The sequence below is a fragment of the Cynocephalus volans genome, chromosome 1, assembly GCF_027409185.1.
Source record: "Cynocephalus volans isolate mCynVol1 chromosome 1, mCynVol1.pri, whole genome shotgun sequence".
NCBI classification, from domain to species: Eukaryota; Metazoa; Chordata; class Mammalia; order Dermoptera; family Cynocephalidae; genus Cynocephalus; species Cynocephalus volans.
Window position 1 is genome coordinate 301563284 of NC_084460.1, and position 12029 is coordinate 301575312.

The following is a 12029-nucleotide window of genomic DNA, read 5'->3' on the forward strand; positions in this document are numbered from 1 at the left end:
TGCATGTGATGATGTTGTTTTTATTCAAATTAAGGGCAAAAGCTGGTCACATTCAGGTATTAACAGTGTCATGTAGGTGATAAAGACCATTCTTCTCCTTCTTGGTTAACCTGGTCCTAATTTCAAGTGATTCCCACAAGTTCTTTAAACCCATTTGGTACTGTCCCCTGAGCAGGTCCACTACGCTGCTCTGTAACAAAGGCTGGGCCCACGAGCAGTGGGACAGCACCTCACTGGATGTCATCGTCGTCAAAGAGATCTTCGAAGTCTAGGTAAACAAACAGAATCACATATTAACAGCCACACAAGGGCAAGCAACTGAGAAATGAATTATATGATAGTTCAAAATATAGAAAAAACAGTAAACAACCCAATCAAAAAGGACTTTCCCCATGATAGGCTCTCAGTTTTATCCAAACAGGGCTCACAGGTACAGTCCAAGGAGACAGCGTTGTTTACAAAGTATTTTTAATCTTGTTTTTATTTATAAGACAATCTGGAGAAAATACATGCAGGGGTGTTCTGGACCACATGGAGTGCCATGTCACAGCCACAGCTGAGCACTCTGTACACGTGAACACCCATGTCTGCACTGAGAGCCACTGCAGTCAAGGCGCTGCTCTTGCTGGCGTGAGTGGGAGAGACACGGCAGGCTGAAAGGCACATGCAGGTACTCGCGGCAGAGACACAGTGACCCTGCTGCACACCATGAGAATGAAAATGCTGGGGGGTGGGATGAAGAAAGGCGGTGGAAGGACTGAGTCACATGAGAATGATGCCCTTTCGGGGCATCTGAACAACAGTCAAGCTCGAGGAATGGGCTAAGTGCCGTTCCTGCTGGAAGAGACGTAGCAACTTGCAGTGCACTTCTTTGGGTGACCACAGTTATAGCCACTCCATCCTTCGGTTTACTCTTATACAGCTTCCATGTTCCCTACCTCAGGCAAATATTGCTTTCACAATGGGAAAAGAAAGAACTAAAAACCCATTCCTATGTACTGTGCACTGAAAAGGTGTAGCATGAATCATGAACTAGAGATGAAGTTCACCTCCTCGATGGTCAGAGCGAAGCAGCAGGAGGTATGCTCGCACCATGGCCCTTCTGGGGAAGAGCAGTGTCCCCAATGCAGCTCTGGCCACTGCAGAGGGCCCTGGCTCTCTGCAGCCACAATGACACACTCTGTGTCCTCCTGCAGCCTGTGCTTCGGTGTGGTTCTGCTGCTCTGAGCACGATCGGCCCAGTCCCCATTCCCGGCTTACTCCTTCAAACCTCTGCTCTGCTGTCACCTCCACAGAAACCTCCCATCCACCCTTTGTCAGGGCTCTCCCCACAGAACTGTCCCTGCCTGCTGCCTTGCCTAGATGCCCAACTACTTTGTAAAACACAGTGAGAGAGGGCAGGGGATCTTTTCTATGGTTAGAACCCCACCGCCCAACAGATAACAGCCCAGCTGAACCCATCTGTCTAGAGAGTAAAAAGGACCTGGAAGAGCCCTATCCAAAGTCCACTCGGGTCTCTCAATGGCAAATGGCTTCTAAGCACACGAGACTGTCACAACCTGATGGGGCAGGGCAGTGTGGCACCGTGCACTTCATGAGCTTAGTTGGTGGGTAGGCAGGAGTGGGCACGAAGCTCCTCCACACTCCTTTCCTTTCCAGCCCTTCTGCTCCAGCAGGTTAGAAACATGCCTAACCTGCTCCTGCTGCTAAGCACTCACCTGACAGGACAGGTCTGGGTCTCTCTCAGAGATGCTTTCTCGTTGTCAGAATTAAAGGGCTGTTTTTGGAAATAACATGAACTCAAAACACTTGAACACAGGCAATCAAGTCTAAACCGATGGGCTGGCAGAGGGTAAATGGGACTCTGAAGGAGACCATACAAGTGGGAGTCGCTCGTGCCAGTATTAGGAATCACACAGTCCTGCCACATGAGGCATCTTCAAAGTCACCCACATGAGCTGGTGTTGTCACAAAGGCGTTTTTGGAGAACACCCTGTCCCTCTGCACAATTTGCTCCCTCTGATGGCAATGCCCTTCTCCCCACACCCTCTTGCACAGAGAATTCAGAGAAATGCTATTCTAGAGGTTCAGCTCAAATGTCACTTCCCCCAGTTCTGAAACCCCTTTATGGAAGCCTCAGGGGCACGGCCAGGCTCCCCGGGAAGCCCGCGCCCTCATCTAGCAGCTTAGCTTCTCCTGTTAGGCAAAGCTGGCTGACAATAAGCCAGACAAGACAGCACTGCAGGGGTCTTTGGTAAGTTAGAAACCAATGTGGCCAAGACAACATCCTGGCTGCCACTAACTAGTAACCAAAGTTCATTTTAGGGGCAAGCACCATGGATTAAAGTAGAATGAAAAAGGGAGAAAAATATCGCTTAACTCTCCTGAGTAAGAACCTATCTTGTGTTTATACTTATTATTTGAACCCTGAGTAAGCGTTAATATAATCTGTAGGAACAAGGCCTTAAGAAATCAGAAAAGAAGAGAAATATCCCCATGAAGAAATCTGAAGATTTTATATAAAATTAGTTATATAAAGTTATATAAAGGTTTTCACTATTTATTTGGTAAAACTTCACCCATGTTCTTGGTAACTAGCATTAAAGCCCTTACACAAGCGATGGAAACATTGCCTACATCCTGTTTTCAGAGATTAGGCCTGAAGACGGAGCACGGCTGTTACTCTGCACTGGCTGCCGAGGGCACAAGAATCCAGGTGGGCAAATGGGTGCAGGCTGAGAAAGGAGGAGAGGAAAACCAGCCAACAGGAAGGAGCCAAGATGAGAGGACCCAAACTGTGTTTCTATGCTTGTGCCTGGGGCGACGGACCAGACCCTGCTACAGTCTCAGGTGTCCCGAACTGTGTGGTAATGCTAGTGCTCAAACTCAGCCACTGGAATGTAAGACTGCGAGCAATTTCATGCTACTTCTCCTCTGCCAGCAGGGCTGACTGCCAACACTAACAGCTACTGTCATCACCCCAAGCTCTCTGCACTGTATTCCAAATTGGCACAGGCTCTGGGCTTTACTGTTCTATGATCCAAATTATCCATGTCACAAAGTTGCTCCACTGCACTCACCTGCAATGGAAACATTCAGATTGGACGTGGCATCCCACAGCCCCACTCCTTACCGTTGAAAAAGTCGGCATGAACTGCCTTTTCATTGGCTGCCAGGTCCATCAGGAGCCCTGTGCTGCCTCCCGCCTGGGAATGGAAAACAGGGCTATTTCAGCTGTGTTTTACGAGAGAACAGGTGATAAGTTACAGTGTCCAGGCCCCTTCCACGGAGCAGGAAGGTCGGTGATGGGAAAAATGCTCAAGTTCCAAACAAAGAATGTGTGCAGGAATTCAAAGGAATTATTTTTAAGCTCTTTCAAGGACTTGCTTTCTTGTTTCCTCCTTGCCTTTTAAAAAGAAACCTACCACTGCCCTAAGCCCTACTACCTCTCTGTAAACCTCAAGTAGACGTTTCCAGTCTCCTACTGGACACTGCCACAGAAGTCACAGATGTGCAAAACTGAGCCTGAGGACCCTGCTCTGGATCCCTTTCCACTTTCTTCTGAGAACTAAACCATTTCCCTTGGGAAACAGGCCTGCAACAGCCCCAAGGTTCTGGTGCAGACTGCCATCATAGGACCTTCCACTGCCAAAACTCTACAGCGGTGAGATAACCATGCCACAACCAAAGCTGGGCAATCTGATGCATTCAGGATTTTGAATCTTGTTTAAAGTCACCTAGTGACAGTCGGGGCAGAGTCCTCTGACGGCAGCACCCTAGACAGCTGGCCACTGATGCTCCTGCTGCTGCCCTGGCTCCTCCATTCCCAAGGCTCCTGCTGCTGCCCTGGCTCCTCCATTCCCAAGGCAGTTTGCTCAACCCTTCCCTGGTTCTCAAGTAGCTGAGCGCCTCCCACGTTCCCTTTCATGGCTGCTCTCCCCTGTTCTTTCTTTCCTGAGAGAAAAGCCCAGGATGCTCAAACCCCTCCCTTCTCTTTTCAGCCTCCCTCCCCGGTCCCCATCACTACCGTAAGCCATGGCGATTCGATTCTACCACTTAAGACTGGACTGAGTTCGTCCCTACCTCCATCTGCCTCATCCACACCCTATTCAAGTCTCCTCTCCATTTCCATCTTCTTACTCTCTCCCCCCCAAACCCAACCTCCAAACCCCCCAAAGTGACCATATCACAGAGCACATCAAAGCGTGTCACTCACTCCTACTGTCAAACCCTCCAGTGGTTCCATACTGCGTAGGCGGTGACTTTAAGGCGGGACTGAGAGGTCAGGATTTAGTGGCAGTGCTTTAGGAGGGGGATGGTTGGAGACCCCCCCCCCTTTCAGCGCCACGGCAGACCCGGCCCCGGCCGCTGACACCCCTCTCCAGTACAGTAAGCTCCGCCGCGGTGAACTGCGTGGCGTCCCCTCCCTCGTGACCCAGCGGGAGATCGCCCGTGCGTCCCTCAGCTCTCGGCCGCAGCGGCAGCTCCTGTCGCAGCCCCTCGCTGAGCCGCCCCGGAGCTGGGACCTCCGTCGGAGCCCCGCCAGTTTCCCCGCCCTTCGCACCCGCCACCCACAGCCACGAGGCAGGGCGCTGCCGACCGTCCGTGCACCCTGAGCTCGGGGAAGGCCCCGTGGGGACGAGGCTGGCCCTGGGGTCTCGCGCCGCAGCCGCCTCGGGCGCGGTCACCGCACGGTGCGGTGCATTTTCAGGAGGAAGGAGGTCGCCTGCCCTCGCGTCGCAGCGCTGTGCCCGCTCTTTCCGGACGGGGTCTCCAAGAGGCCCTCCAGTCGCCCCTCCAGAGGGAAGCGCCCCATCTCCTGACGCCAGCTCAGGGCCTGCGACACGGCCTTCGCCGCGTCCCCGCAGCCCCCGCCTCCGCGTGCCAGGCTTGGCGGAGGCCGACCGAGCGCGCCCCGCCCGCCTCACCTCGTCCAGGTCCACGTAGGGCCCGGCGCCCTCGGGGAACATCTCGTCCACAGCCGGCTTCATGGCGGGCCCGCGGCGCTCAGGCCCACTTCCGGCCCGCGCAGCCTCTTCCGGCGCGCCCGCCGGGCCGCTCTAGCCACCGGAGGACCGCCGCTCGGTGGTGGCCGCCCGCGCGCCCCCGCGGCGGGGGTTGCGCACTTTGCAAGATGAGAAAGTCCTGAAGGTGGACGGTGGTGACGGCTGCAAAGGGATGTACCTGTGCTCACGGCCGTTTAAATATGGCCAGATGGGAAATTTCTTATTTTACCATCATTTTAAAAAGGAATATGAATGAGAGGAAAGGGCGAGAGAGGGGAAAGGGAGAGAGGGGAAGGGACTGGGGTTTTCTGCTTGACCACAACTGAGTCAGGCTCCCCAGCTCTCTCCGGGGCTCGGCTGTGCTTCCCTGTAAAACCCGGTTGAGCCCCCAGCTCCAGGTCTTATGGGGTGGGAGCCTCACCCACCACCCCTGGTGATGCCCACCGCCCTGGCCTGCCCTCTGCAAGAACCCCCCTCACCCCACGTCCCCTCTGGTGGTTTTCCATCCACCCACCCCCACTGCTCCAGGCCGTGCTGGGGTTGTGCCCAGTTTCTCTCCCCACTGCCAGACCCCGTTGTTGCAGTGGTCCCTACACCCATCGACAGTCCTGAATAAAGTCTTCCTTACATGTTTTAACAATTGTCATTCAAGGATTTTTAAAATAACTTTTAGAATAGGGAGGCCTGGAGGTTGGGTTGCTCGGGAAGGGTAGGCGGAGTGGAGGGGAAGGGGCAGGGGTGTCGTGGCTCTAAGGAGACAGAAATTGAGCCAAGATGAGAGGGGGATTGTGGCCCGGTCAGGGATCACCTGCCCTGAGTGGACAGGGCAGGGTGCAGGGAGAAAGGAGCAAAGGCTGGACATGGGGAGAGCCTCAGATGACACATCGATGCACGTCACCGTCAAGCATGGAGTGAAAGTTGGACCAAGGAAACTGTGACTTGGTGTTGACCAAAGGGGTGCCACCCATTAAATCAATTTCCTAACCAGCTGAAGGGGTCTGAGTGGCAGGGGCTCCAGTGTCCACCTGCATGCCTTGTGGGGGGGCTCCCTCCCTGCACAGAGGCTGTCCCATTGCTCAAGGACTGTCCCTGACACGCTGGGTGCTGCCTGTCCATCTGTCTGCTCCCTCAGGAGTGCCGCAGCAGCCTCCGGGCCTGGAGCCTTCCCCTGGGGGACCTAGCACGCAGACCCAGCATGCCCAGGCCCTGACTGCTCTGTCAGACAGGCTCCCCCGCGTCCTCATCTCAGCAGTGTACCGTGTGCGTGACGCTGTGGGTCTGGCTGCTGCCCGTCTTTGTGCCTAGGGCAGAGGCCACCTGGCCTGGACTCTGCCTCTCCTCTAACCAGCTGCAGGATCTTAATAAGTTGTCCAGTTAACTGGTATGGTTTTGCCCCTGTTTCCTCACCTGTAATCTGGGGGAACCACACCCCCAGGGTCACTGTGAGAATTAGCCAAGAGAGTGACACATAACAGCTTGTCCTGAGCCTGCTCAGGATGCCAGAGCCGCTGGTGAAGCTCTAGTGGATGGGAATCGTGCACGTATTTATTAAAGCGTTCAGCAGTAATCGAGACAAAGCCAGGTGAGCTTGTCAAGTAATACAGCAAACGGGACCTGGGCACAGCCCTGTCTGGAGAGAATCTCCACGGGCGTGCGCTGTGCAGCCTCAGCAAGGGGGTTGAGTATGAGGCCAGGCCCGACTCCCCCCAGCGGCCCTGGCTCTGGGAAGACCCTGGTGGGCACCAGGATGGACGCGGTTCAGTCCTCCTGATAGGGCACGTGGAAGCCCAGCGTGCTGCCCAGGGGGAAGTGGGCGAAGAAGGTGCGGGCCATGTCCTCCACCTGGGGGTAGGCCCCCAGCGTCTGGAAGTGCTGCACGTAGTTCCAGAAGTCAGACGTGGAGAAGGGCCAGTAGGGCATGGCTGGCAGCTCGGCGTAGGGGTCTGAAAGGCACCGGACACCTGCCTCAGGGACTGTACCCTCCTCCTGCCGGAGACAGCCCCCACGGACAGATGGTGCCCAGCAGCGCCCGCCCGCAGGGAGACCACCTTCCTCTCTCGGGTCATCCAAGGAATGGCGGGGGGTGACCTAGGCCCTGCCCCTGGGGACGCCTGGTCTGGGGGAGAGAAAGGAGGAGAGGGAGGGGAGGCCTGTCCTTGTTTGGGGAGATGCTGAGCAGGGAGGGGGCTGTGTGGTGGGGGTGGGGCAAGGCAGCCTCCCAGTGGGGGTTCAGAGGTGCGCACGGCCCCCCAGTCTAGAGCACAGGTGAAGACTGCCAGGGGGTACTGGCCTGAGTTAGGACTCGGGGGGTGGGGGTCCTGGAGCCCAGGTCTGAGGGTGGAAGCATCAGGGGGTCATCTGGGGCTGGAGGGTCCCCCTGCCACGCAGAGCCCCAGCTCCCTACTGCCCCGACAGGGCCCGCGGCGAAGAGGCAGAGTCCCTCTGCGTCTGCTGGGCAGCTGTGGGCTGGCGGGAGGCCATGTTCTGCAGACCCGGGCTGGAGCTGAGCCCGGGCACCCTGCTGCATCTGCGTGGGACAAGGAGACCCTGACCTCCCCAGCAGCCTCTTCTTCCCCACCCCCACCAGGTGCACCCGTCTTATGTATATAAATGGAAGGAAAGAAATCGGAGAACGGTACCTCTCTCCCCCGGCACAGGCTTGGCCCCTGCAAAGGAAGAGGAGAGCTATCACCCAGGCCAGCCGACACCCCCGAGAGCGGCGGGGGCAGACACTCAGGGCCCGCAGGACCCACCCCAGCCCAGCTGCCCAAGTCCGCGGTGTCCCTGTGGTCTGGGGACGGGTACAGAGGGGGAGAGCACAGGATGGCTGCAGCTGTCCCGGAGCAGCCCTTCACCTGCGAGAGGCCCCAGCAGGAGGCAGAGGACCAGCGCCGGCACCAGGAAGGCCTGCATCTTCCCCCGGCGGCGACAATCGCGGACGCTCAGGTCCACCTGCAGCAAGAGGAACCCGGAGGGGTGAGACCCCACCCTGCAGCCCCGCTTCCTCAGCTCTTCCCAAAGCGGCCGGCACCTAGGAAAATGGAGCTGGTCAAAAGACAGTTCTGAGTGTTTTCATAGCAGTTTCAGTTTCAATGGTTTCAAACCATTCTCTGAGGTGAGATCCCCTGCCTCAGTTGACCTTACTTAACTATTTAAGAAACAGCATTCCCAGGCCCTCTCGCCCCCTCAGCCCCGGCGTGCAGTCCAGGCTCTCGGACGGTTACCTGTCGCCCGGTGTGCTCAGCCCAGCTGTGCAGCCCGGATGGGGCAGCTGCAGCTCACGGGCTCCTCTTTATATGGGGCTGGGGACCGAGAAGGAAACGTCACCTGCCTGAGCCGTCACACTGAATATTTCATCCCCAACCAGAGGACTGTGGGCTTCTGTAACCCTGCTGGCAGGCAGAATCACAGAACCAGCTTTTGGAAATCTGATCCAAAGATCAAACTGAGACAAAAACATCTTTTCAGAGGCCATTTCTAAAATCTTTAGCACTGAATTCAAAGTTGGTATTTGAAACAAACCCAATTTCCTCTGATACTTGGGCAGGCTGAGATTTTCTCTCCTGTGAGGAGGGACCGAGTAATCATAGAGATGCCTCTAGCAGGACAAGCAGGTGGGAGGAGTCCCTTGGGAAGTCACTGGCAGACTGGGTCAGGGGTCCTCTGCCTATAGGACACCTGTGGAGCAAAGTCACACACGGGAAGCATGGAGTCAAGTTGGACTTCTGTCTGCAGAGCAGAGCTTTCCCGCTTATAGGAAGTGTGAGTCTATAGTTGGAAAGGACACTGTCCCAGCCCAGGGACACCAGCAGCCAACAGCGAGGGTCTCTGCGGGTCGGGCCATGGCTCTACTGACCACACGGTACCCATGCCCACCTTGTCTCTCCATGTAAGTGCAGCCTCGTGGCCCTGCCCCTTCAGATCCCATCACCCCACTGAACTCAGGGCCCGTGTCCAGGGTGGCAGTCTCCACATGGATCTTGGTCACCCCAGGGCTCTTCAGGAATGCTGGACACCGCCTCACCCACACGTAGTGTGGTTCTGAAGTTCAAGCTCCCCAGATTCATAATAGTCAGTCCATATGTCCCTGTCCAGATGATTATGGACGGTTTCTTTTCCAAACTCTGCCCTAAAATTAAGAAAAGATACCCAGAGAGATTGTGAAATCAATTTGTGTTGTAAAGCAGCCACCCACCAAATCAGGCTTTGGGTTCCATTGTCAGAAATTTGGACCCTGTGGCTATAGGAGGTAATGAAAGCTTTTAGGTCCCGAAGACCAGCCCAGGTCAACGATCCTCTAGGAGGACTCAGCATGGAGCGCGCTCCCGCTGCGCTGGACTAGAGAGGACGGTGCGAGGGAAATCAGCGGGGAAAGGTGCATGGGCAGGGCCTGGGGGAAACCAGGTAAGAGCTTCCGGGCTCTCCTCCCGGAGTCACGCAGGACGCGCTCAGTCTCAGCAACGAGTCGTGAGGACACGTGTGAAGTGTGGACACCAGGGGAGCCCACCAGAGGCCCCCGCACCCAGGCTGGTTTTGGGGGCTGGTCCCGCAGCACCTCTGCCCAGTGCCTGTGCAAATTCCAGGCTCCACATGGTCAACATAAGAAGTTTGGGTGCAGCGAGCCCCTCTCATCCCTTAGCGTGGTGGGAACCCTCTCAAATCCGAGCTCCCAGACTCCAGCCCAGGGCCAACCCTGCCGGCAGCCCTTCCGAGGAGAGCAGCCGGCCGGCTGTTGCCCTTTCTGTACAGCATAGACTCTCCGGTTCCTCGTCTGTCCCCTGAGCCGGGACTTTGAGCTCATCGTTTTCTTTGTCCAAGTTCTCCAGCACACTTAGGAGCTACCAACCAGCCCTGCAGTCCTTATTTCCACTGTGGCATAGCCGCTTGGTCACCCAACCTCGCCCTCTGTCTGCACTCATCTGCTGGCTCTGGTTTGTACTGGGCGGTCTACAGTGCCCCCTTCACCGTGGAAAGTGGGACCGTTAATGTCTTTCAATCTAGTCAGGCCAGAGAGCCAGTTCCACATCCCATCCCAGAGTTCTAGTCCTCTGGGCCCCTCTTCCAGCACCAATGCTCTATCCAGTCGGGACCAGTGGGTGTGTTGTGGACACGGAGCTGGTTGTAGGGACAGACCTGATGCAGTTGTGGGTGGCGCTGAGGAAGTGGGGGTCTGGAGGGCAAGCTGGGAAGCCTCTGTGAGACTCATGTCTGAAGATGCCCAGCCCAGCATCGAGGTGGGCCTGGGACCCCAGTGTCCAGGGGGGAAGGTGGAAGCCGGATGGGAAGTGCAGGGGAGTGAAGGGTATCTGGATCCTGCTGCACCTGCACTCCCACCTCTGTCTATGCTGCAGCATCCAACTGAGACTGAGAAAGGACCATCAGAGAGCAGTGGCTCACTGTCCCCCCACCACCCTGCCACCACCTGCCCACGTTCTCGAGTCCTTCAGGCCACCCTTGCTCCTCTGCACCTGTGCCCCTCACTCATCAGCTCCTGTCTCCACTGCTCTCCTGCAGCCCGTCCAGAGAGCCCTTGAGGGGGTTGCACAGCCAGCTTTGTACTATTCTTGTTCAGTGGGAGCCCCCCGAGCAGTGGTTCTTAAACTTTAAGAATTACCGAGAGATCATGTTAAAAGGCAGGTTCCCCAAATTCCTAACATGCTCCCGAGAGCCGCGGATGCCGCTGGTCCCCAAGCACACTTTGGGCAGCCAGGCCTGGACAGCAGTTCTCAGCCTGAGCAGGGGTTAAAAGCCCCTGGAGGGCTGTTAAATCACAGACCTCTGTCTGCCCCTCCACCGCCAGAGTTCTGATTCAAGAGCTCAGGGGTGGAACCGGGAATCTGCATTTCAAACACGTCTCCAGGCAGTGCTGAGCAGGTGCAGGGCCACAATTTAAGAACCACTGTATAAAGAGTGGTTCTCAACCCTGGTGTACTTTGGGACCACCTGGGGAGTTTTTCAGTAATCAGGATTTCCAGCCTCCTAACGTGGGATTTAATTTGATGGGGCCCAGGTTCTGGTGGTTTTGAAATCTCTCCAGGTGACTGTTCTGAAGCACAGCTGACCACCGCCACCTGGGGGTGGGGCAGGTCCCCTGCTCCCAGCCCCTGCTCTCACAGCGCCCCCATCTCCATGGACACATCAGAGGTTTCTGGAGGTCCCACCTGCCTGGGGTGAGAAGGTGCTCGGCTGCACACGACTGGCCTCCGTGGACAAAGCTGGACAACAGCCACCTGTCAGCCTTGTGCCCACCAGGCAGAGAAGGGGCGGCTGCCGGCCCTTCTGAAGTGCAGGAAAATTAGGAGGTCTCTGGTGCCCCCTGCCGTCCAGCCTGGGAACACAGAGGGTGGCTTATTATTTATTGCGGAGGGGCTAAGAGCCACGAAGGCCCAGGCCTGTGCTCCTCAGGGACCTCGCCCGCCCCACCTCTGTTCTCCTGGAAGGCCGGGCCCAGGGCACCTGTCCCAACACAAGCACCGACACTTGCTTATGACTTGAAGTCCTAAAGCCACAGGTCCTCTGGACACAAGCTCCAAGCTCTGTTCCTCCTGTGTGCCCCTCTTCCCCACCATCTGCTCAGCCACCAACCCTGGCTTTGATGTGCTTCTGGAAAAGCCCATGTGTTACCGAAACCCCAAAGTTCCGTTTGCCTGCCACTCAATAGCCAATAATCGCGAGGCAAGTGTTGGTGTAAGGAAAGGTAGCATGGAATCAGGAAGCCAGCAGCCTGGGGACATGGTGGACTCGTGTCTCCAAGGCCATCTCCACTTGTCCCAGACTCACCAAAGGTTTTTATAGGGACAGGTGGAAGGGGGCTGATTCGTGGTGATCTAAGCAGGGACGTGCAGGCATAATCATAAAACTGCAGAAGAACATCTAAGCACCTCGCGGGTGGGAGCGTATCCAGGCTGACCGTCCGCCATGAAGTCAAGTCACCGACTCAGCTCCTGTGAACCTCAGAAAGATGTAGCTAGTCAGCTGGTAAAGAGTGGCCACCTGGGTTAATGATTTCTTCTGTAATTATTC

The 12029-nt window shown here is 56.3% G+C and overlaps 2 protein-coding genes across 2 annotated transcripts; both read right to left on the reverse strand.

Moving 5' to 3' along the window:
• On the reverse strand, nucleotides 1-5019 carry COPS9 (COP9 signalosome subunit 9). Its single transcript, XM_063106054.1, has 3 exons — nucleotides 4929-5019; nucleotides 3134-3206; nucleotides 1-268 (listed from the first exon to the last, which is right to left on the reverse strand). Exons 1-3 carry the CDS (start codon nucleotides 4989-4991, stop codon nucleotides 231-233), a joined length of 174 nt encoding a protein of 57 aa, XP_062962124.1. The 5' UTR covers nucleotides 4992-5019; the 3' UTR covers nucleotides 1-230.
• Nucleotides 5020-6764: 1745 nt separating this feature from the next.
• On the reverse strand, nucleotides 6765-7919 carry OTOS (otospiralin). The gene is made up of 3 exons (XM_063089462.1): nucleotides 7862-7919; nucleotides 7646-7672; nucleotides 6765-6949 (listed from the first exon to the last, which is right to left on the reverse strand). The coding sequence occupies exons 1-3, from the start codon at nucleotides 7917-7919 to the stop codon at nucleotides 6765-6767; spliced, it is 270 nt and encodes an 89-aa protein (XP_062945532.1).
• Nucleotides 7920-12029: the final 4110 nt, after the last annotated feature.